This window comes from Lobosporangium transversale (assembly GCF_002105155.1).
Source record: "Lobosporangium transversale strain NRRL 3116 chromosome Unknown BCR41scaffold_29, whole genome shotgun sequence".
Classification (NCBI taxonomy): Eukaryota; Fungi; Mortierellomycota; class Mortierellomycetes; order Mortierellales; family Mortierellaceae; genus Lobosporangium; species Lobosporangium transversale.
The window spans coordinates 285040-309605 of record NW_019029007.1 but is presented as its reverse complement, the minus strand read 5'-3'; the positions used below and the strand labels follow the sequence as shown (position 1 = coordinate 309605).

At 42.9% G+C, this 24566-nt stretch overlaps 8 protein-coding genes across 8 annotated transcripts; 5 read left to right on the top strand and 3 right to left on the bottom strand.

Annotated features, from left to right (window-relative positions):
* Nucleotides 1-65: 65 nt before the first annotated feature.
* On the top strand, nucleotides 66-3113 carry BCR41DRAFT_357321 (Copine-domain-containing protein; the record flags this gene model as incomplete). Its single annotated transcript, XM_022024875.1, is given in 11 exon segments — nucleotides 66-175; nucleotides 312-595; nucleotides 616-689; nucleotides 865-1029; nucleotides 1220-1553; nucleotides 1574-1625; nucleotides 1719-1900; nucleotides 2013-2100; nucleotides 2208-2426; nucleotides 2446-2672; nucleotides 2946-3113. Coding segments are annotated over 10 exon segments (1719 nt in total), but the record flags the coding sequence as incomplete, so codon positions are not given.
* Nucleotides 3114-4467: 1354 nt separating this feature from the next.
* On the top strand, nucleotides 4468-5226 carry BCR41DRAFT_115240 (hypothetical protein). Its single transcript, XM_022019416.1, has 2 exons — nucleotides 4468-4699; nucleotides 5071-5226. Exons 1-2 carry the CDS (start codon nucleotides 4549-4551, stop codon nucleotides 5154-5156), a joined length of 237 nt encoding a protein of 78 aa, XP_021879514.1. The 5' UTR covers nucleotides 4468-4548; the 3' UTR covers nucleotides 5157-5226.
* A 1411-nt stretch (nucleotides 5227-6637) lies between these two features.
* BCR41DRAFT_115209 (hypothetical protein) lies at nucleotides 6638-9604 on the top strand. Its single transcript, XM_022019414.1, has one exon. It carries the CDS (start codon nucleotides 6775-6777, stop codon nucleotides 9484-9486), a length of 2712 nt encoding a protein of 903 aa, XP_021879513.1. The 5' UTR covers nucleotides 6638-6774; the 3' UTR covers nucleotides 9487-9604.
* Nucleotides 9409-9926, top strand: BCR41DRAFT_115230 (hypothetical protein). The gene is made up of 2 exons (XM_022019415.1): nucleotides 9409-9586; nucleotides 9699-9926. The coding sequence occupies exons 1-2, from the start codon at nucleotides 9549-9551 to the stop codon at nucleotides 9868-9870; spliced, it is 210 nt and encodes a 69-aa protein (XP_021879512.1). The 5' UTR covers nucleotides 9409-9548; the 3' UTR covers nucleotides 9871-9926.
* A 72-nt stretch (nucleotides 9927-9998) lies between these two features.
* Nucleotides 9999-11289, bottom strand: BCR41DRAFT_357317 (hypothetical protein). The gene is made up of 7 exons (XM_022024874.1): nucleotides 11197-11289; nucleotides 11050-11078; nucleotides 10868-10935; nucleotides 10663-10772; nucleotides 10360-10576; nucleotides 10104-10254; nucleotides 9999-10083 (listed from the first exon to the last, which is right to left on the bottom strand). The coding sequence occupies exons 1-7, from the start codon at nucleotides 11240-11242 to the stop codon at nucleotides 10051-10053; spliced, it is 654 nt and encodes a 217-aa protein (XP_021879511.1). The 5' UTR covers nucleotides 11243-11289; the 3' UTR covers nucleotides 9999-10050.
* A 350-nt stretch (nucleotides 11290-11639) lies between these two features.
* BCR41DRAFT_357316 (hypothetical protein) lies at nucleotides 11640-15402 on the bottom strand. Its single transcript, XM_022024873.1, has 5 exons — nucleotides 14340-15402; nucleotides 14300-14313; nucleotides 13656-14175; nucleotides 12692-13605; nucleotides 11640-12644 (listed from the first exon to the last, which is right to left on the bottom strand). Exons 1-5 carry the CDS (start codon nucleotides 15073-15075, stop codon nucleotides 11655-11657), a joined length of 3174 nt encoding a protein of 1057 aa, XP_021879510.1. The 5' UTR covers nucleotides 15076-15402; the 3' UTR covers nucleotides 11640-11654.
* A 3724-nt stretch (nucleotides 15403-19126) lies between these two features.
* Nucleotides 19127-22611, top strand: BCR41DRAFT_357313 (hypothetical protein). Its single transcript, XM_022024872.1, has 5 exons — nucleotides 19127-19163; nucleotides 19308-19610; nucleotides 19639-21487; nucleotides 21545-22005; nucleotides 22114-22611. Exons 2-5 carry the CDS (start codon nucleotides 19478-19480, stop codon nucleotides 22521-22523), a joined length of 2853 nt encoding a protein of 950 aa, XP_021879509.1. The 5' UTR covers nucleotides 19127-19163; nucleotides 19308-19477; the 3' UTR covers nucleotides 22524-22611.
* Nucleotides 22612-22890: 279 nt separating this feature from the next.
* On the bottom strand, nucleotides 22891-24389 carry BCR41DRAFT_357312 (hypothetical protein). The gene is made up of 2 exons (XM_022024871.1): nucleotides 24013-24389; nucleotides 22891-23844 (listed from the first exon to the last, which is right to left on the bottom strand). The coding sequence occupies exons 1-2, from the start codon at nucleotides 24269-24271 to the stop codon at nucleotides 23048-23050; spliced, it is 1056 nt and encodes a 351-aa protein (XP_021879508.1). The 5' UTR covers nucleotides 24272-24389; the 3' UTR covers nucleotides 22891-23047.
* Between the last annotated feature and the right edge of the window lie 177 nt (nucleotides 24390-24566).

Here is a 24566-nt window from a genome sequence, read left to right as displayed (position 1 = left end):
TCTGATTTTACTGTTTCCCTTTTATCACTTTTTGAATAACTTTTTTTTCTCTCTCTCTTCTCCTCATGACCTTCCCCAAAAAAGATATCCCTTGCCTTTCTTATCATCATGCAAATATTATATCCTTCAAAGCCTTCGGAACCCTGCTCCAGAGTTAGCTCAAGATTCGCTGCACGCAAGTTTAATCCTTCTTTTAACTACTCAATAGAACAAAAATATTTTCGCAGCTGAGCTAACCTTTTTATTTTAATAATAATAATAATATAATAATAATAATAATAATAATAAAACAGTGGTCTTGTTGATGAGACGGTCGCTCGTTCAGCGATCCTCAAGTTTTTCTCTTTCTCTGGGATACCAAAGTGGGTAGTTGGTCAAAAACACCATACGCAAAGACGGAGCGCATCAAAGACACATTAAATCCGTGTTCGTCAACGCATTCAATTGACTATCGTTTCGAGACAGAGCAACGTCTTAGATTTGCTGTCTATGATATTGATGACAAAAACAGCGACAAATTTTCGGATCAGGATTACCTTGGAGAAGCCACTGTCGACTTGGCTTCCATTGTGACGGCACGTGGAGGTCAGATAGGGTTGAATCTCACACTCCCAGGTTCAAATTCATTGCTTCAATGGGTACGATCATTATTCAAGCTGAGGAACTGAAGTCTTCTAAAACGTATTCAGGTAAAGGGTGATGGGCAACAAACCCCTTTTAGCCTTCTTTCCTTCGCCGCGAAACGATGAAGAAAAAAATATTAAAAATAATCCTTATCTTCCTTTCAGTTTCTCTATCAAAGCAAATGATTTGACAAAAAAAGGCTTTTTCAAGACAAGGCCTTCCGCCTTCTTCATCGTTGAGCGCGGAACGAGAACGGGACATATTCGCCTGTATACGATCCAAGGTGCGGGAAGATGACGATGAATCCTATTTGGGATCCATTTTCAATCAAGGAGAGTGTTCTTAACAATGGAGATCCTAATAGATCATTACGAATCCAGGTCATGAGCCACAAGGAAAATGGAAGTATGTCTCAAAAGAGAGTTGTGGCTATGAATTTACAAAAAAAAATACCGCCAAAGGAACAACTAGGAGAAAGAAAACAACAATGGTGAAAATGGCCACAATATCCACACAAGAATGAAGCAAACTCTGGGAGATTACTAACATGACTAAACTTTTTTTTTTTTTTTTTTTTTTTGCACAACATTCATAGCCCATACAATCATTGGAACGACGCCTGTTTTCACGACTGCGGATTTGAGCCGTTACAGCTTTCCCCACACAGTCCCTATCCCGCCTATGACAGGAACATCTTCATTGACTATTACCAACTTTTCTATTACAACTCCACCATCATTCATGGATTTCATGATTGCGGGCGGGACTATAGGTCTGATAGTTGCAATTGATTTCACTCAGAGCAACGGTGATCCTCAAAATCCAAGTTCGCTACATTTCAAGTCTCCCACAGGCGACAATGAGTATACTCGGGCAATCCGCAGTGTGGGAAACATTCTGCAGTTCTATGATTCAGATAAAAATTTCCAGTCTATGGATTCGGCGGAAGGATTCAAGGCCAAGTCAACCATGCCTTTCCGCTAAATGGCAACCCAAGCAACGTAGGTTTTACTAAGTTAAAAAAAAAATTAGAGTATGTTCGAACCGATCTGACCACCAGCATACTGCCTGCATACTTTATATTTTTTTATTAGCCTGAAGTTAATGGCGTAGAAGGTATCCTCAATGCATATTGGAATGCTCATTCGTTCGTTGAATTGTGGGGCCCAACGAACTTTACGCCTGTGATTTCTGAGGCCACAACGATTGCCAAGAATAGTGAGCCCTACAATTATACTGTTCTTCTGATCCTCACAGATGGAGCCATTACTGATATGTAAATCTTTGGAAAAGTCCCCAATAACGCACGGTATTGGAGAGTGCTGAGTATTTCCATGACACTCAGTTGCTAACAAATGTTTTGTCCGATGTCTGTTCAACTTTTTTAGGAATGACACTATTAGCGCGATTCAGAAAGCAAGCAAACACGCAATATCGATCATCATTGTTGGCGTCGGAAAAGCAGAGTTTGGAAAGGTAATGGTTTATGCTAGAGATGATTGATGATATCTAAACAATGTGCTGGCCATTAGATGTAAATATTTAGTGTTCTTTATTGATATTTCTTTTTTTTCAATCGTCAGATGGACGCTCTGGACGGAGACGTTGAAACTTCTTCTGTTCGCAGCAAAAAGAGCCGTGATATCGTCCAGTTTGTGGCCGCACGTGACTTCCCTCCTCACCTTGAGTATGGACTTGCGCAAGCATTGTTGGCGGAGCTTCCAGATCAGTTTGTGGCGTACATGACCATAAATAATATTAAACCTCCGCCGGTTGTCCTCGGGTCTGTCCCCATGCCTATGGTCCCAGCAATCCCTGCAGGGTTCACACATGGTTGACACTGTTCCTACACATCCTATGATTGCACCAGGTCGGTATCCTCCGTCAACTATATATCCACCACCCTTTATGTCCGGAGCTTCAGGTTACGCTCCAGGATATCCTTCTCCAGCCGGGCCACCACGTCCTGATTTTTACCCTAGTCGTTCTCCTTCGCCAGTTTTCCGAGCTTATGGTACTAGTCCACCTACGCATATCAACCATCCAAGGTACCCCCACAGTTTCAGCCGGAGCCTCATCGCTACCCTCATGGGCAACATCTCTACCATCCCTCTGCTTCAGGAGCATATTCATCTCCTCCATCTCACTATCCCTTCCAACCCCATCGCCGTATCCACCACACTACCCTCAGCATCCGCTCCAGCCTCAACCGCATCAACCATCTCCAAGCGGCATCCATGCGTATCCACAACCTCGACAACCATCACCATCTTTAAATCATGAACCCCTACCCCAACCCAGCAACCAGTGACAGTTACGAGTCATGAGAATTCTGCACAATCTCTTCAGCAACCACGAGCTCCTGGTGCCCCACAGACTGCCCTGCCCTCCGATGAGGCAAATGGCAAGCATTAGCCAAGTCAAGAGCGATTCATCCAAGGCCTTGTAACTCTAGTATCTTAAACTGCATCTTTCCAATAATAAGTAGGGAAAAAGACAAAAAAAAAAAAAAAAGTAAGCAATAGTAAGGCATATGTATTCCAAATTGAATACAGACTATTCGCTGTTTCTTTGTCTGCAATAGCTTTCGGAAATAAAAATAAAAAATAAATAGGGCAACAAGTAATGGGACGGTAGAATGTAGCAAATAGAATTCAGAGTCTTGTGTTCTTAGTCACCTCTGCAAAAGGAGGGTTCTTTATAGAGCACTAAGAATAACTGCGGAGGTTTTTTTTTTTTTTTTTTTTTTTTTCAAAAATGGCGGGAAAAAATATTTGATTGAATGTTCGCTATTTTACGAGTAGAAAAGAACAATTTTAAAAAGCGATGGCCCATGCCGGTCATGGCACATGCATTAGGAATGTAAGAGCGTTGTACTTGGTTCAGGAGAAACGAGGGAATGAAGGAGAGTGAATGGGGAGCGGGAAACGAAAGTTGCTGTCCAGATTGGATTCATTGATTGACATGGTACATGTACGATAAATTTTCTCATTGGCCATAACGTCTCATCCTGATTGTTCCTTTCATATTCTCTAATGTGCTGTTGGTGTGCCTGAGCTGAGCTTGCATATGTTTTGGCGGCTCCATTTCAATAATACAGGAATGTTTATAAAAACTAGTTGTGCACATGTAACTCGTTCTCTTTTTTTTACACACGGCTGTTGAGCAAAACGCACAATCCCCTTGTTTTGTCTCTCTTTTTGATCATTTTGCATTTTGATCACAGGAAAAGCTCCGTGTGTCTGCCCTTGTACGACGTTGGACTCTGTTTCTGCAAGTCAACAGGGTCTCGTATTTCAATCTGACATTCAGTTTTGAATAGAGCCCAGTCTATGATTCAAGTTGGACATGTTGTATGCTGTCTGTACACACAGAACATTGTGTGGCGTCTTTGTGCACGTTTCGCTTTGTCTTTCAAAGAACAGCTGGAAAATAGTCCCGAGAGAACAAAAAACCATCTGCCCAGCACTCACAGTTTTTACAAAACGGTTGGGCACACGAGACGATTGGCCCATGCCCGATCAGGCAAGGATTGGTCATCAGAAGAGAACAGAGGCGAATACCTTCTTTCTGCTTGTTCTGTTCCTCTCCCTCTTTTCTTCTCTTTCCTCTCTTCTGTCTTTCTCTTTTCATCTTTTTCTGCTCTTGCTCTCAGTCTTCTTTGTCTTTACCTCCTTCCACTTCTACTTCCTCTCCCTTACCTAATATCACAACCACCCTTCCATTATTCGATAAAAGACACCATTATACTATCTACATAGTTATTCCTTAATCCATAGTGTTCTTAGTCTATCTCGCCTTTCTACAAGCAATCATAACAATCTCACATTCTGCTCTACACATTTCACAATTCACATTTCACATTACAACATTACACAATACACATTACAGATTACAGATTAGACATTACATATTCCATTCATCATGAGTTCGAAAGAGCCTCGTTTGTCACAAGTCCTACCAATTATTCGGTGCTCGGATTGTGGAAAAGATGTCGAGTTCCGCAAACTGAGTGAACATGCTTGTATAGCTATCCCGACATTGCCTGCAATGCCTCTGTACATCCCCAGAAGACGTAAGTTGCATGATCAATCATCAGTGAGCGAGGAACACTGGGTGCACATAAGAAGGTGGAAAAAAAAAATTGAGCCTCAGGCGGAATCTTTTTTGTGTACGAGTCCATGCGTGTACACTTTGGATATTTTCGGTGAATTGTATCAGCGGACAAAGCTTTGGACATTGGAGCATGTTACAGCATTGCTCACAACTATGACCGACAGTATTTTGTAAACATCTCTGTCATCACAGGTTTTGTTGATCATGAAAACAAGAAGATATATCAAGAGTGATGCCAAGATTGCAAAATTCATTTTCTCCTGTTCCATTCATAGGAAAGCTTGCTTTCCTAATACTGTTGGTCCCTTTTTTAACTTCTGTTCCTTTCAGTCGCCGGCCCATTTTTTCTTTTGTTTCTTTGCGGCCAAAATTGCATTAAGATTGGTCATTCTTTTGTTCTTCATATTACTCGGTGAATTTCTGTGCAATCAGATTCCTAGGATGAGGCTACAACTAGCGTTTTGATCTGTGATAGATTGTTCGCCGCCATACTCTGCTCTATTCTTTTTGCCATTCTAACATGTAATCATCGTGTTCTCAATAGCTTACATACCATCAACGAAGACGACAACAACTACAACAACGACAAGGAGCGGAAGTGCTCTGAAGGACTTTAACAATAGCAAGCAACACAATCAAATTAATCAAGTCAGAGTCAAAAACAAGCATACCAACCATTTCTTGCACAACTAAAAAAACAGCTACCATTAACACAGCCCCACTCTCACCCATTCGTCCATCCTCTGTTCAAGCGCGACCTGCTCTGCCATATCTAGAAAAATACTCAAAACGCAAGTCTGCATCTGCTCCAGCGCTTCTTTCGCAACCCACTAATATTACTTCAGAACCACTCCATTACAATAAACGCAATAGTCAGACAATATCGCCCATTGTGCAGCTTGCTTTCTTGTAGTACGATGATGACCAGGATACTCCCATATCACCTACACCAAAACGACACTCTACTGATTTTTATTCTACGCCATCCAGAACTTCGCTTGACGAACGGCACTCAAATCAGCCAACGCTGTAGGAGAACGCTCTACACACACAGAGTCGTTGAAGCCAATCATGGAGTCGATAGAGTGCAACTACCCATCTCGTAGCTCACGGATCAATCTCAGCAGCAGCCTGTTCCTGCTCTTCCTCGCAAGTCTTCACAGCGTATATCCGGCATCGTCCCAGCTGTAGCAGGCGTTAATGCTCCTCCCATTCACAGCACTGGAAGCACCAGCAAGAGCAACGGGAGCAACAATGTACCCATGCAGTCAGTATCGCAACACAAACATTGGATTCTACAATAGATCATGATCAGGAACGTACGATTGAACCACCCTCGATCAAGCGACCTACTATGCTAGCAGTTAGGAACGTCTTCAGGCTGAAAGGCTTCATCAACGGTCCCTGTCAGAAACGATCCGAACGATCCGAACGATCTTCGCTGCAGACAGAAAGGCCTCAAAGAATTGATAGAACGCGTCCGAGGATTTGAGACATTCTGACAATACGCTTCCGAAGCATCGATCTGAGAGAGATTCGACGCAGATATTCAGTTCTTTGACAAGCTCTGGAGCACGAGAGGATCATATCAGTGTTCAGGATGGAATCTATGTTCAAGGGAGTCCATCGCCACCATTGTCTTCACAAGAAAAAAACTCGTTGCATGCAGAGCAAAACACATTCAAGGACGAGGATGACCTGTATTGCTCAGTTACACCACCTGGGTCTCTATCGCCTTCCCCTATTCCATCAAAGGTAATACGCCGGTGCAATCTGACGTATTTCTTTTGAAATCAATTTCTATTCATTCGACAACGTCAGCATGACTAAACTATTTTTCTATATACATATTTGTATTTATATGGTGACCGACTAGAGAGCTCAACACGTATCTCATCAGAAGCTGGGCGTCCCTTCGATACTTGGAGGTCTTCTGTGAACAGCAGCAGTAGCTCACTGGATGTCCCAAGGCGGCTACCTCCTGGTTCTCAGCATCTATCGCACAAGCCTAGCGTAGACCAATTCGATGCCTTGATGGAAGACCTTATGCAGGAGATTAAAGTCCGACCGACTGTGTCTCGTAAACCTGTACTCCCACCACGCCCACAAGTGTCTGAAACTTCTCAGACAGAATATATCAGGGTTATTACTCCTCAGCCTCCAGTCACTGTTGCAGATGAAGACCAAAACACGGATGCCCTGCCTATGACACAGCCTAGTAATGATGACAGAGTTCTATGTGTTGCAGATGACAGGAACCTTACAGCTACTAAGTTGACTCCAAATCAGGTGCAGCCATCCAAGGTTGAACGCCGATCTGCGTCTACGCAAACATCGGTGTTTCTTACTCCTGAGCAACTACAACAGCTACAACTACAGTTATTACAGCAACAGCAACAACAACAACAACAAATGAAAACAGCCGTTCGTCAGTCGCTCGATGCGGATTCGTCACCAACACTTACACTTACCTCACAGCCAAAGACATTGGCTGTACCTCGAAGTGCTGAGGACGGCCGTCGATCACCATCTCCTAGACCAGCCCCCCGCCCAGCTCCTCGTCCGGCCCATACTCTTACCACAGGCTCCACTTCTCGTCAGACTCAGACCTTGACCAAACCTGAACCTACTCACAAAACGGCGATACACCAAACAGACGCTGTGGAACGCTCGACCTCTCCTATCCCTTCTCGCTCTACTATTAAAGCCACTCGCTCTCATTCGGGCACCTCCATTCAAACTAAAGCTGAGCTGACTAAGAGCTCTGTTACTTCCACAACACCTCTACCACTCCAACCCAGACCTATCCGTGCTGCAGCAACTGATACTGCAGCGGATAAAAGTCCCAAGGTCGGTTCAGTGACGCCTCCACCACTGAACCAAGACCCCCCGTCGGGAAGATGGCCTGGTTATCACGCCCACTGGTTCGGAAACAAATTCCCCATTGCATTCGCCAGTGGGTTCACCAGTGATGACAAATCCGCCTCCATTGAAGCCTCGACTGCTGCTGTTGCTCGTCGATCGGATAGTGCGCTAACTAACCCTACATCTCCACCTGTACTCAAACAACGACCTACTCGCCGCGCGGATATGGAAAATATTCCAGGCAACGATGAAAATAACAGGGATAATAGCAATTCGTCTCACGAGATCGTCCAATGCAGAGTGGGTCGCCGCCTAGCTGAATATGATGATGAAGTCAAGAACAACCGATTGAGAACCTCAGCTCCATCTTCATCTTCGTCTCCATCTCCGTCTCCGTCTCCAGCTCCGCCTTCGTATAGGTCTTATCGACGGACAGAGAATGAGACTGCTAGCGGTGATAGTCAGCCACAGAGCCCCGCTGCTTCTAGACCTGCTTATCGTAGCCATGATAGCATCCAAACGTCGCCTCTGCCTTTGTTGGATACCTCAAAGAACAGCCGCCAATCAGAAGATGGTCGAAATCCCTCTCCACCAGCACCTGAACAGCCAAATATGGCGCGCCGGTCAACTGACCGCTGGCATCTTCGCCTATTCCGAAGGAGTAACAACAAAGAGAAGGAACAAAAAGAAAATGATTTTAGCAAAGTACAAGAGGAGGGAGATGAAGATCAGACACAGGAACTAGAGAAAGGGAATGAAAAAGAATATCAGGAGATGAAACAAAAGCAACAGAAGCAGCGCGCTGAGCGAAGAGGATTCATTAGCGGGAGAATTAAGTCGTCAGAGCGAAGTAATGGTACTGAGCGTGATGATTCAGTTGATGACTATCATTCACGTGATGAAGGTGTTTCTGAAGACAGTCCTAGCAATGAGAGGTTTAGGAGAAGCAATAACGCCAGCGATAGTAACAACAGCAGCAACAATGGCAGTAATAATCGCATTAATAGGAATAGCAGCAACGACAATATCAACTCCAGAGGAAGAGAAAGCAGTAGTGGAAATAACAACCGCAACAACAAGAATAGCACTAATGACAATAGTAGCCACAGTAACAGGGCTAGCAATCATGACAACAATAACCATAGCGGCAGAAACAGTAACAAAAGTTGTAATAGCGGTGTTGAGGAGGACAATTATGATCATAACTTTGACCAAAGTTACGAACAAGTGACTATTCGAGACTGCAATCGTTCCTCATCCTCGAATCGGCTGTCGGATTCATCAAGAGCTCTTAGTACACATAGCCGGTCGACCAATGGACGCAATGGTCCGACACTGGAGCGTTGTGCGGACTGTGATGAAGATATTCTACCTTCCGAGATGGCGGATTCAATCAAAATGGCGTTCAGTAGCTATCATGGGGAGTGCCTCAAATGCGCCCAATGTCGCATGCCGATTGAATCATCTTTGGATTGTCATGAATATGAAGGACGTATCTTCTGTGAGCGTGATTTTGCAAAGTTATTGCAACAGGAAGTCTTACGACCTCAACGCCTTCGAATCTGCGCAGGATGTGAAGGGCCTATTCAGCAAACCGAACGGACTGTCTTCGCACTGGACAAACCCTGGCATGAGCATCATTTGTGTTGCTACCACTGTTTGAAGCCACTCCGAGTATCCCATGTGGAAAAGAATGGGCGAGTCTATTGTCCCAAGGACTATGGTGAACTGTTCTTGCCTAAATGCAATGCTTGTGGACTGAGGATCGAAAGTCAGGCAGTCTCTGCACAGGATGGTAAGCTGAGGGCAAATGGCATGCTAATTGCTTCAGATGTCAGACGTGCAAGAGACCATTCCCAGATAAGAATTTTATGTCTTTGATAAGCAACCCTATTGTAAGCGCCATTACCATCGGCTGAATAACTCGATGTGCATGAGATGCGATGAGCCTATTGAAGGAGCTTGTGCTCAGACCTTGGAGGTAAAGACTTTTTTAGAGGAAAAAAAAAAAAAAAAAAAAAAAAAAAAAGCACCATTTAAGTACGACCATGTAAAAGCTAATCTGGATATCCTCTCCTATGATCTTTGAACAGAGGCTGGCGATTTCATCCAAAGTGCTTCAAGTGCTCACAGTGCGGCAACAAGCTGAAGGATAACTACTACAGTTACGACAATCAAACATATTGCGAGAAAGACATGCTCCACATCCAACGTACCCGCAATGTCCGTGCAGAGCGGGGCAGGACTATCTATGGTGAAATCTAAACAATAGTGATAATATGTAATAAAAAGTTATTTGTAAATAACAGTATAAATTAGACCATTGGCAGAGTAGCACTACATTTGAATAGTTATAATGCATGTATGATAAGTATGATAAAAGCCTTGGTGAAGTTGCCATTTTGACTAAATTGCTTTATTCTTCAATATCATTTAATGTTTTTTCTACAGCTTGGCCTTCTTATCACCACCAACAGTCTTGCCAAGAATATTGATACCATACTGGGCGTAATCCTTGCAATGTCGCCTCTGCATGAGTCGTCCTCAATCAACAACATGAACGCATCCGTCACCATTTCAACTGAGACCAAAGGACCCATCTTCATCACATCCTCCTTGATAGGTTCAATGATCTTTGTTGGTGCGAAGCTAATATGGTCCCACAGAAAGACAAAAAAAAGTATGTGAGATATGGAGACTATGAGCAGACAATTGTTTTATATATATGGTTTCCTCTATCATACCTGGGGCGACAGCATGACACGAATCCGCTTTTCCTTAAATTGTTTGAACGACCGAGTGAAGCCGATGACTCCGAATTTAGCAGCCGCATACACAGGGGTTCGGGGCTGAGGATACAATCCAGCCAAAGAAGCCGTATTGATGATAACCCCTCCTTCAAATTTAGAGCCTTCCTTTTGGAGTTGTTTTTGAAGGGCCTCAATACCCAGACGAGTTCCCTCGATCACGGCTGAGAGCAATGTCAACGACTTTTTTCCAGATCTGTTTCTTATCTGCCCACAAAGGTTCTCCCTCTGCGATACCTGCGTTATTTACAACAATGTCGACACTTCCAAAAATGATGGAATGCTGCTTGAAAAAGCTCTGCCTGTTGAGCATAGTTGGTCACATCACATTGAATAAAATGTGCTACAGGTTTCTCCTTGCTTTTTTAGGGTGAAAATCATGAAATCATGTTTTTATTAAAAATGAATTCTCAAGTGTTTTTATTGTTCTTAAAATTTTTTTTATTACCACTTACCATGGTTCAATTCGTCCAGCAAGGCGCAGACCTTCATTCTTGTCAATGTCTCCGAGATAACCATGGCACTTGAGCGTTTCAGGAAAGAAAAAAATAATAATAATGATAATGATAAAAAAAAGTCAGCCCGAAAAGTCACCTTTTTAAAAAAAAAAAAAAAAAAAAAATTACCCTTTGCTAACAAGGCGCTCCGCAAGGGCTTTACCGAGACCTGGATACCATAGATTTGTGAAAGAGACATAAGGAGATCATTAAGGGAATCCCTAAATAATTTGTGCGAAGCAAGATCAACCTGTGTGTAGTACGCGGGTCATGAATAAAATAGTTACCTGAGGATGCACCAGTGATAATGGCGACCTTGTTCTGGACATGCATGATAATTAATAATGTTATTTATGAACTTGCTTTTTTTCTTTTTTTTTTTTTTTTTTTTTTTTTCAGAAAAAAAAAGGGGGATCAGAAGGAAAAGACGATGAATGGAGAGAAGAGAATGTAGAAGTGGAATGCATTAAAGACAACTCTGTGCTTTCGAAATGTGGGGTAAATTTTCGTTGCCTAGTGACTGTGTGAGCATTTGTTCGCTCGATCATTTTTTGCCAACCACACGGATAAAAGGCCGGTGCAAACCCAATCGGTCTGAACGGGTCGTTTTATTTTCTCTGTTTCCCCTGCCTCCTCCTCGTTGTCCGATTTATATTCATGTAGGCGTCCATCATGATATATGTTTATATATTATCAAAGGAATAGAAAAAAGTCGAGAAAAGACAATAGAATGGTATATGCTTTATTACAAGAGAGTCTGTGCTACATGCTTCCATAGCATCTTAGCCTTGACCGTTGTGAATCGAATGTTCTTCAATGCCTTGTCCTCGGCTGACCACATGTCCCAATAGAATTGATCATTGCAGGTCCCTGCTCCGGAACAATCACTATTCAGCGACGAATAAGGGTCCTCTAATGACAATTTGCCTACATCCCCCATTACTTCAGTATTGCTGCTAACACCACTCAGTACTGAAGACGCGTCCGAAACTGCAGATAATGCAGATGATTGCTTCATGGTATTAATAGACTCTTCCACATATTCATCTGATTGGTACATCCATTCATAATAAATGCACTTTTTCGGGGTTTGACCTCTCCCTCCTTCACATGCAGCTCGAACCAAGTTCTCCTCCGCGTCCTCAAAGCAAGAGTCTCTGTGAGGACACACCATCCAACTATCATGGAAACATTGCATAGCTGCAGCCAAATGATAATCCAACTGGTACAGCTGTCGACCGAAGCTAGAAGTCATATCATCCACAATCGTCTTAACTACCTGTGACGAGATTCTATAAGTCGATACGTGAATACAAAGATGCAATAATGCTAGATACAGCTCCGTTGGTAATCGACGGGCCTGAGGATTGGGTTTCAAGGTCGGATTTAGCTCTTGGAATATACAAGTGCTCGTTGCGGCAAATGACATTCTAGGTGAGATGGAGATAGTCGATGTCATCCCAATATCCGAGGGTTCAATCGTACTGGAAGTAGAGCTTGAAGTAGACGTTGCTGCCGCTATCTGAGGAGAACCGATGCTAACACTCTTGCGAGATTTGCCCATGGGCGAACTAGGCGATAGATTCGTTAAGTGAGGCAAATGGCGAATAGGTCCCACATTCCGCATATCTGCATAAATTTCAAACGCGAGATCCACCAATGACTCCAGAGTCATCGGGTGCGCTTCGTTCAATGAAAGTGAAGACGATCTCCGGCGATGCTTCATGACCTCTGTCTTCACTGGGAGCGATGGAGAGAGTTCTTGCTCGGATTATTGATCACAGATAGTGTAGCATCATATATAGCCTTGATCATACAGGACATCACAAATGGGTCACGCAGGTAGCCTTGATTCTGGGTATCGCTTCGGATAGCGCTATACACTTTGAAGGCCTTCAGGTAGCGCGAAGAGATCTCTGGAGATCGGACCGCAATAGTCAAAATATCGTGTAGGAACAATGACACAGCTGACACTCCATTATTTATGGATATAGATTGGGCTCCCAAGGCGCCCTGAACCACTGCAGGATTTGTGGAAGGATTAGAGGAATGTGAATATGAAGGGCCAGACTTGCTCGATAGAAAAGTATGTGGGTTCGTCATCGCTTTGTTGTATACGACCCATCCACGTACTTCCCACAACTCTGGATCATGTTTCATTGGCTCCTTATTCTGCAACCCGCTGGTGTCAAAGTCATCATCATCAAAATGGATGTCACTAGCGACTATATTAGGCAATCCAGGGTGATGAGTGTCAAGGCCATTGTGTCCTAGAAAAGCATGTCTACATAGGCGCATCGCAATCTTGGCAGTATCTGCATTCTCCAAAGTAGGCCCCATTTTCTCATAAATGTGCTTCCAACCATACTCGAATTCTCTATAGGTGATGCACTCTTCCAACATGCCATTATCGAGAACAGTAAGATGATGATTCACATTTAGTCGACTAGGAAGTACCACCGACGATGTACTCGAGTTTTCATCGGTAGCCTTTGTAAATTTGAGAGTTGAAAAGAACGAAAATGTCCCCTTGGCTGGTGCTGATGACTGCGTAGTTGTGTTCAGTGCGAGGTTCGCAGATGTGGTCGTGGCTCCAGATGGCCACGCTGATGCTATTGAGGACGTGGTCGTGGCTCCAGATGGCCATGCTGATGCTATTGAGGATGTGGTCGTGGCTCCAGATGGCCACGCTGATGCTATTGAAGGGGTACGATGATGACTGAATGATGATCTTTGCTGACCTGACTGGCTCCAGAATAATGCAAGGAAGGTGAGCGACGAAGAGAAGAAGCTAGTGATGATGCCACAGATTTGCTGCGTGCTTGTATAGGTTCTTGTCGTTGTGGAGACGCCTGAAGCTCATGCTGCCGAAGTGCCTGGGGCGTCAGCTTGGCTTCGGGGCCTGTAGAAATTTCTTTGTGCTCGGCGTTGGATGACCCTTCGACAAGGCGAGAGCGCCTCCGCTCGTATTGCATCTTTATCTCTTCCCACTTGGATGCATCCACTTGTAGTTTGAACCATGATCTAGCCTTGGATTCTTCGTCTACATTCTGTTGCCTACTTTCCCTCAGGAAGCTGATATATTTTTGTAGCAGAGATTCAGCTTCTTGAAGCTGTCGTGGTCTGGAAAAGAGAAGGCATGTAATCATATTACGGTACACAGGTCCAGTCCATCGCACTGGCTCGATTCGACCAAGACAATCCTGAGCCTCGTCAAACTTCTTACGTTCGATCCAATATTGGGCCATGGCAATGTGAGCACCATCCTAAAAAAAAATAAAAATAAAAAATACCAATAATAATAAATAAATAAATCCACATCGTTATCATCAGTTTGAGCTTGGTTTCTGACAATCGTGGCTTACTCATTTGAAAGTGACAGAAATTTACCTCCAGATCATATCCTCCCTGCTGTATAGAGCCGTAAAACGGGTAAACATTGCCTCCGGTGACATGACTCCTTGTCGAAGAATCTCTTTGCCAAGCTCCTCTGCGATGTTAGAGCGGCATATGATCTTCATGATTTGCGAATACATCTTTGCAACAGCATTGCTTGATTCCTGAAGTTGACGATAGAGGGGTGATAATGGATCATTATGCTCTAATTCTGGAGACTGATCTTGTTTGCTCTGTAAAACAGTGATGGCAGATAAAATTGCAACATATGATAGCTCCATATCTCTATCCCTGTTTAAGCACTGCAAGACCACCGTCGCGACATGCTCATTGGCGACATCCCATGAAGATAAACTTAAGGCAGTACCATCAGATCTTTGGGCGTCCATAGTAACTTCAGCTTCACTTGTATTCAGCAGCTGACCTTGGTCTAATTGGTATGCTTGATCTGCCTGCAAGTTCGAAGCAACTCCAGAATCTAGAGCCCCAACCTCAGTGCTCTTCGAGACAGCAGTACTATCCCGTTCTTGAGAATTTAAAGCAGCATTCTCAAAAATAGCAGATTCTGTCTTATATCCTGTGGGTTGTTCCTGATCCTGCTGCTGAGTATATGAAGAGGTGATAGGCTTATTTGGATCAACATCACTTTCAGTAAATATGTTACCCTTAGAGCCAATCATTGGATGTGAGTCTAGAATAGGCGCAATTGTGGGTGTGGCTGTGGTTGTTGTGCCCATAACATTCGTCGATGTGGTAGGTGAGTGTGACATACTAGTATGCAGATTGATAGCGTCGCCAACAGAGCTGATATTGTCTATGCAATCAACAGCGGCCGATGCGGTAGCAATGAAGGTGTCGATTGTGTCGGCGATGTCTACGTCTATGCCTTCACTTGTGCTCGTGCTTGTGCCTGTCGAGGTGAACGTGCCCTTAAGAGCCCTAGTGGCCCCACGTTGTTTCTAACTCTTCTTCAGAGAAGCGCGCCGCTTTCCCTCTACGTTATTGGTTGATTTATTTATCGGCAGATTGTTGCGCGCGAAAGAGTGGATAGTGAAAAGATGGGTGGTAGGGAGAGAAGATAAAAGGAGTGAACAGAGTAGAAGAGAAAAAAGAATAAAAAAGCCGATTTTACACATGGTATTTTTTTATTTGCAGAAAGGACGTCACATGGTTGCCTAAAATAGATTAAAGTATTACCTCGAGGAGTTACTGACCGAAGGCGCCCCGAGTCAAGGTTCGTAGTTGCTGACACATCGTAGTTTTAACCGAGTACAGTCGTATGAAGGGGATGGCTGTGAAGATAAGTGCTTTAGTGGCTCTCGAGACTATATGGTTGAAGACCAGGATCGCTTGGATGACTGATTTATGGTTTACAATGCCACTGGTAAAATGCTTAATCGTCTACTAGTTGTTTCGTTGTTGATGTGATTCTTGGATTAACTATTTAATTGAAGGATTCATTAATGAGGTGATTGATGGTATTGATGTCTAACGAAGAAAGAGTGCTTACCATGTATTCTGCGAGCTAGAAGGGCTCAAGTATCTTGTTTGAGCTGTGAAGAAATTTGATAGACCCGATCATTGTACTTCCTGTATGTTGGAATTTATGCACGATCCCACGTTCTATAGAAATCGTTCGTTTGCTTTTGGACAAGGCAAGCACACACGACAGGGTAAAAGTGAAGTGTTGAACGAACTTCATGCATTTCTCGTAAAGTTACTATGGCCCGCAAGCACAGCATCACTGGGTCTCTAGGTTGATTCTATACTGCCATTCTACCGATTCTTATACAGTGCTATTTCTCCCCGCTTTCCCTCCTTTGAGAATTATGTGAGAAAAGATCATAATATGAATACAAAATAGAAATAGTGGTCTGTTCACCAGAGCATCGCGTTAGAATGATACCCCTATAATCCAGACGCTCAACGATTAACGCACTTCTATGGTGTATGCAATTTACATACAGGTGCTCTGCTTTATGAAGCGTTTCTTACTATTTCATCTATTTTATCGCCAGTGAAGCATTGAATTAATATTAAAAAGGATGTAATCCAGAAGAGCTTCCACGACGATCACTTCATTATAGGTACAAAGCCGTGTTATGGACATGAATATCATTGTGATGCAGCAATATCTAGATATGATTGTTCATGAGAGTTAAGGATCAGTTCTTTCGACGAAAAAAAAAAAAAAAAAAAAAAAAAAAAAAAAGTTCTATAATGTCATATACAAAGGCTTGATCATTGAGCGAGTAGGGCGAAAATTAGAAGAAAATGGAGGTCAAAGCAATGCTCATTTACTCACCACAATAATAATATTTAGATCGCCCGTATCGGAATTCTGTTTATTCCCTTTTTCCTTTTTCTAAAAAAAAAAAAAAAAAAAAAAAAGCATCCTCTTGTGAAGAACCAAAATAAAGAACTCTCGAATAAGTTAGGCATGTTCGTCCTTGGGTCATAAATGAATATATCCGTAATTGATACCCTCCGATTCCCCTTCTTTTTTTAACTATTTTTTTCTTTGACAGATGGTTATTGCCTTTGTTGTGACCCAAGGAGGTTGTTTAGGGCATGTTAACAGCGACAGGGTGACATTTCATTCCTATCCCATTGACTGCGGGAAAATAAAGAGGAACCTAAAATTACTGTGAATCCCATATTGACCTCATTTTTCGCATATACCTCAACTTTCCATGTTACTAATCAGTCAAACTGAAAAGCTTTTGGACCGAACAAATTTATACTCATCATGTCTCTGAAACGTTCGTGCTCTCCCAGATCACATTTTTTGAGATTCTCCCGTCATCTCTATCAGATATGGGTCTTAATCATCTACCTTGATAATTTGAGCCGCTTACCACTTTCTTTGAATAGCCATTGTCTTTGCCTGTAACCCAAATTTGGGCAAGTTCGCCTTTTCATCCACCGAATTCGAGCGGCGTTATGCTGCCAAGCAGTTGGTGTTGTGTTCAGTGTTTACGGAGCATTCCTTTGAAAAATAAATAAATTGGGGTGAAAATTTTATGAAGGTTAAACTCATTTTGAGAGCGTGAGGATTGAATAGGGCCAATATATTTTATTATTTTAACTAAATTTGTGTCCATGCATTCAAACGTCCTTTCAGATGAACATTCTTCGAATACAACCCTTGCCGCTTCTGTTCCAAACTCCGATCTTACAAATTGGGTAACTGGCTCCAAGAGTATTTCCCCAGCCCTTTCTGCTTTCTTACCCGAGTATTTGGTGCGCATTACGTAGCGGAGGAAATTGGCTAAAGCATCAAATCTTTGTTTCAGTGTCTTTTGTAAAGTTCGTAGACCAATGGCTGGAACAAACCACCTTGTATTGTAAATGATGACAGCTCAAGATCGGATAGAAATTTGAATGTATTATCTACTATTCGTTATCATGATATAGGCACCCCAGGGTATTATATACTAGCTTTTGGTCTGTCATCCTCATTTTTTTCCGGTCCATTCACAGCAAGGACAAACTAAAATATCATTGAGAAAGCCGCTTGAAATAGAAATCTTATTTTCAAAGGAGGGTAGTTTAGAATACAGGAGGTATCAAACCCATCTGTTCGTTTTTTGTTCTCATAAATATGGAAGAATATGTGGCGCTGGATGAATTTACAAGTATAAGGCTAAGAATACAAGCACCATAATTGCCATCGCTCCGGTAAGGCTTCTTCGCTCTATCAATCCGTATATTTTAAAGGACGACATGGGCATAATCCTGTACCCAGTAAGAAGCCTAAACAGGTGGAGAAAGTGATCGATGAACTAGACAGTGACCGTATTCCATTTGCAGCCTTATTCTTATGAAGTTCCTCGGGATGCATCAACATCGACGACAACAATGACTGTTGGTCTGCTCTTTTTACCGAAGAAGCTCTGAAAATTTGCCTATGTACAAATGTACCCTTTTTGTTTCTTTCTTGTTGTGAATAAATAAGAACTAAGATATGCACACACCCCCTGACGTGGATGGATCGGGGACATGAGCAAGATCCCTGTTTGTTTGTGACGATCGGATTCTTTCTGTAATGGATCTTCAAATGGTATTTTAGGAAGGGACGCTAATGCCATGGGAGATGAGGAAAGCTAAGAAAACACACGGAGAGAAAGATAGAAAGATCCGATGCGTCTTTAAAAAAAGGAAAAAAAAACAATGCTCTCCTCTCCCTCTCTTCAATTCCTATCGCATCTTTTTTTTTTTTTCCTTTCTTTCTCCTTTTTCATGCAGGCAAGATGGCGCGCCTAGGCATGCATATCGGATAGTCGTATCATCACGAGTGACATAAAAAAAAAATGCAATCCATGCAGTCCAATGCAAACGTAAAACCATACAAACTATGTAAATCTACTCAATTGAACAGCACGACCCGATCGTGGTCTTCCTCCACCCCTCCACTTCTCCCGCCTTGCATCGAACTGTTATAGCATATAGCGTAGTACAATAAGACGACCTACTTTGAACTTCCTTCTCCCCTTCTCCCCTTTTTCACTTTTATTTCTGTGTGCTTTTTTTTATTTATTTCGTCTTCGAGTCATTTGACTGGAGTTAAAGTGTACGGGAATGGAGGCAGAAAATGATTGTGATATTGCAGACCGCTTTGTTGTCCATTCTTTTTGGCTTCCTTACATGCCATGCACGATAAATGAGATTTGATATTTGGCTATTTTGTGTTTCCTGATTCCTGTTTCTTGTTTCCTGCATTTCTTCATCCACTTTTTCCTTCATTTTTTTTTTTATTTTTTTTTTTTAAAACATTCACGAAAACCTAGGTTTTTTACTTCTCCTAAGCAACTCGTTTTTTTTTTTTTACTTTATTTTGGGGTGGTATCTTCATGAGGTAACATCACCCTGTTTCTATATTGCCATGAATAGTCGTTCATTCGCTTCTCCATCCCTAGAAAGCTCTCATCCAGTCCAGTCAACAGATGTGAATCTGAATCATTATTCCTCTTCTCATTCTTCTCTTCAACAACTACAAAAGCAGCACTCATACTCCACTGAATTTGATTCCCAATCTCATTCTACTGTACGCCCTTTCTCAGACGACAGGCTCTGTGCACCCCTCTGTGAACAATCAGGGTGGCCAGAACAGCCAGGACAGCAGCAACAGCAACAAAACAACATCATTCAATATATCGCCTGGATATAGACATGAGTTCTTTTGAGAATTCATCCGCTACTTCTAGTGGGTCACCTTTCGGTCACCCCCCGCCTGCAGCACTGACCAATGACGCCAGTGCTCAATCTCATAATCATCCCCAAGAGTCTACAATGGCAAAGGCAGGTTGTCCCGAAAAGCTTTGCCCAGGAAGACACCCGACATAGGAGTTATCCTCTTACTCCCTCTCATCAGTCTCGCATCCGTCACTTGTCTCCTCCATTTCCACTATCATCTCCTCCTCCTACATCTCTTTCATCCTCCTATCCTTTGCGCCATTCATCCTCCTACATGTATACACCATCTAGTTATGATGCAAGTGTGGAGCGTGGTAGAGATAAAGAAAGATATAAGGGGAGAGAGAAGGAAAAAGAGATGGAGTTCGAGCATACAAGTTCAGAAGTTGAGAATCATCATCCTGAGGCCACAGTAGGCTCGCTTCCTTTGGGTTTTCGGCAACACCACCATTCACAGCATCAGCATCACTCTCCTCGGGAAAATGGCAGATCATCTTCTCCATCATTTAATGGCTCGATCGGAGTACAGAGCAATCAAAGCGACAGCGACCTTTATCAGCCCTCCTATCCGCAGCTGCAGGTGCAATCTCACCCTGCTGCAGGAAAAGATCATGGACTGCAGCGGGAAATCAAAGATTCTGCCATCGCCGATCGGCTATCGTCTCTTACGAAATCTATGTTTGTGCACCCTCCATGGCACGATGACAGAGAGTTTGGTCACAAAAACAATACAAACACACAACATACTACATCTTATTCGGCCCAATATCCATATAGACCTGAATTAGGTCAAAACCGTAGCAATAAGGGTGCATTCTACTATGACTTACCTAGCAGAAGCGTAGAAGATGTTCTAGATCATACCCAGGATCCATCTTCTCGCAACCATGCACACTCTTATCAGTCAGGACTTCGAGGTTTCTTACCTTCTCATAATCAAGATCCTTTGAGACATCATCACCCTTTAGACCAATACGAGCGCAATCGATATGAGTTTAATGAGAATACCCATACATCTCGCACATCTGCAAACATTGAAAGCAGCCAGTACTACTCATCCCCTTACTCTCAGGGTAAATATCCACAAGTGAACCACCCCATTTCATTTCACGCTTCACATCGACCTTGTAGTCCTGCACAACTATCTCAGCATCAAGCTCAGCAGCAATATTCTCAGCAACAGCACAATACAGGCCGTGAACAGCCAGAGCCTTCGATAAGCCAGTCTTTAGGAGCAAGATCAGACGTTACACCTAACTTACTTCCTCCTCCCACGAACATTGACAGGTCGTGGAAAGGATACAATGGATGCACAGTTGACCGTAGCAGTGCACTTCATGATTCTAGCTATGATAGCAATGCAGAAGAAGAGGAAGCGTTGAGAGAGGAGGAGAATATGCAGCAACAGCGCCATCGATTCAAGTTTGGAACAGAAATGCCGAGTACAGTTGATTTAAAATCAGCGATTGAAAGTTGTGACGCACTTTGCAGGTTTGCTCTCCATTACGCAGAGCAAGCAAATGCAGTTCATAGCGGTGGTTATGACTATGGCCAAATGGATCCTGATATGCGAGCGAACTTACAAAAAATCCGCAGTATGAATACCACTATGCTTATTGGCCTTCAGCATATCGGAGGTGGGTCCAATGAAAAGTCTGGTGCAGAAGCATCAGGCAATGCTAACAATCAACAATACGAACGAATAGAGCGAGAAATGAGTCCTCTACGATTCGGACCCGGTAGACCACCACATGAGATGGTTCATGAGCTTGCGAAGGCAGCCACATCCATATTCCAGCTAGCTATCCGTATCAGGTCTTGGATGGGGATGACTCCAGAAGAGCGGGAACTAGATGAAGAAATCAATACAATCCGCGGTAAGCGCTGTCTACTTATGGATAGTGCATTGGCATCCGCCACAATGGACCAGCATGGCAATATCCAAAAAGATTGGACCGTTGTCCCTGCTGCTGCATCAAACTCCAAGTCTTTTATGAACGACAGCGGATCTGGAGCAGCACCGACACACATCTTATAGTCAAGGTCAGAAGCATCACAACACTATGCGAAGAATAGTCGATTACCTGGCCGTACTTCAGATTATCGTGGTCGGCGCGGTGGCATGGATACGGACGTTGATGGCTTTGGAAATAATAGCGACACAATGATATCTGTCTCGATGTCGCATCATCAGTCTCCTCACAGACCCTCATCGGCTCCCTATCTGTCTGACCCGAGCGTGGCTAGATCTCATCAAGAAGGGCTCGGAGTAGGAAGAGAAAGTAGTCGAGCGAGTAGTGTGAATAGTCAAAATGGGCGTGGTGGTAGCAACGCTTCCAATAGTCGCAACTCTAAAAACAGCGATGTCCCATATCAAAAGTATCGCAAGCGAGCCAAGCGGACACAGCCACCTGGCCGATGCTTGTCATGTGATTCATCAGATACACCCGAATGGCGCCGTGGGCCTGACGGTGCCCGCACATTGTGCAATGCGTGTGGGCTTCGTAAGTGCAAACACTTTTTGTTGCTCTATGTCTTATCACCGATAGTGTTATTATTGTTATTATTATTTTGCTTCTTTGATTGACGCAATATATCATCAATCATGCTAGATTATGCTAAGTTGGTGAAGCGTCAGAATGAGCAAGCGCAGCAGCAAAAACAGATAGGTTCAGGACTTTCGCCGATGAAGAAGGGCCTATTGCCCAATAACGCACGGATGGCACAACTGCAAGCATTAGCATTTCCCCTCCGAAAGCGCAATGGCAATCAGTCGGTCGATTCATCAAGGCAGCAGAAACTGGAAGTCGGAGTGAATTCATTCTCTGATAAAAATTATCCTCCATCTTCGCCTGCTCCTGCAACTATTACTCCACCAAGTTCTGAGCACATGGGTTCGAACGCTTCGTCGCTGCCTCCACCGGATCGCGATGCTGATAGTGATACTAATGACAATGGCACGGGAAGTGCTTCTGCAGAACGGGGCGAGGCAGACGACTCGATGAAGCAAGGTCATACATAGGCCGCTTTTTAATCTGAATATTTTCACTTTGTCTTTTTTTTTTGTACATGGATTCTTTTTATTTTTATTTTTTGTTTTTTTGCCAGAGTTTTTGTTGTCAATGCTCTTCTTAGTATAATTTCATTTTGCTTTTTTTTTTTTTTTTTTTTTTTTTTTTTTTTCAACATTCGTATTTATCTTTCATATTCAACCTGTACTATATCTTTGTTTTTGTTTTAGTTTTGCTATTGCTTTTGCTTTTGCTTTTCCCTTTGACTTTTATTTTATTTTTTGAGAAGCCAGCTCCAGAAATATATTTACATTTTTGTAAAGAATGTTTATGAAATACGTCAATGAAGTAAAATAAGAAAAAAAAAAAAAAAAAAAAAGCTGTAATTATTGGTTATCTTATTTGAAGGGTGTATCTACATTTTCAAAGATTTTTTTTTGAGAGAGAGAGAACGATGATAAATGCTCCTCTGAACGCACTCAACGACAATGATAGCCTAAGGCGGCAACGGCTGGTTTTGTTCTTCTGATATAGTTTAATATCGTTGATGTCTTGATCTTAGCCGCTCATGTTCAGTCATTCCTTGCTCTTGTTGCTGTCTCTCCATCTCTACCTCTCTTTCAAACGCTAATAGAGCTGAGTAATCTTTGCAAGAGGCTCTGCAGTCCAGTGCATTAACGAGTTCGTCGATCATCCTCTCATCCTCGGCCTTTTTTTTATTATTAATTCTATCATTACTGTTACTTGAAGGTTGCTGATATTCAGAATTGCTGTGCTTGTCACCGTCATCCATCTCCATGTCCGTACCATAATCTTGATTTGCTCGTTCAAGCCATTGTGCTTTTTCTTCTGGACCTAGGCTCTCCCAAACAATCATTTTTGCGATAAACAACTCGTCATATCGCTGAGTCTGCGACGCCAGTTCCTGAAATGCTTCATGTTTCAACATGACAAGTGCTTGATGCTTTGGATCGATTGATTCTGAAGCTGGGTCACTTGGCAAGGAAAATAAAGAAGGTGTAGAGGGTGATGTGAGAGGAGAGGTCGGAGTCAGCATAGGAGACGAAAAAGACGTGCTTGGATAAGAAGAAGAGGATGGTGTCCATGGATGAGTACTATTGGAGCAATTGGAGTCTATGGAGACTGCTGTTATTGTGTCTGAGGAAGGAGAGAGTGTAGAACTTGACTTTATCGTAGGAACATCCGTAGCTGCGCCTGCGGCGTCAATAACAGTTCTTGGTTTTGGACCACCAATTTTTGAACTAAGCTTTTGAGAATGCCTCTTCAGTTGGCTGTCATGGAGGTAATGATGAATCCGGTAAGCTTGGAAAGCTGAGTAGAAGTGGTAGTTAAGGAAGGTGGTGATGAATAGGTTGATGATGTGGAAAGCTGATATTACATATTGAAACGAAAAAAAAAAAAAAAAAAAAAAGCACCATTAGTGACGGATCCCCATATTTCTTAACAGTCAAGGAAGATCAAGCCAAACTTTTCAAGTACACACCCTGTGTGTTATGTGGTTGTGGTCAGCAATACAAAAAGTGGCAACAGTAGCATTAGCATTTGTATTGGCATGAAGACCATGAAAGCGAGCGATGCGTTCCTTGAGACGCGTGTGATGAGTACGTAGCAAGGATCGTTTGAAAGTAGGACGAGCATGATGTAGATGATGAGAATATGAATGAGATCGTTTTTGTTTCTGTTGCTGATGGCGTTGTCTATCACCCCGCACGGTCCCACCAGGCCTGTGGATACGCATTGTTCAAAGAAATGTTGAGAGAGGAAGAGTGAAAGAGTATGAGAGTGTGAGAGAGTGAGAGAGAGAAGGAGAAAATGTGGATGGGTTTGTACGCGTGGGAAGAGTATTAATAGAAAAGTAAAAGAAAGAGAAGAGGAACGAAAAAGAATTGTCACAGGAAAGAAATAAAGATGGCCCAAATGTTTCACAAATCATTGTGAAGAGTGTTTTGGCTTTGCCCAACAAACAGAAATGCACTACTAAAAGCGCGTTGTTTGAATTATGACTCTCTGGCGGTTGGGCGTCTATCTGTTTC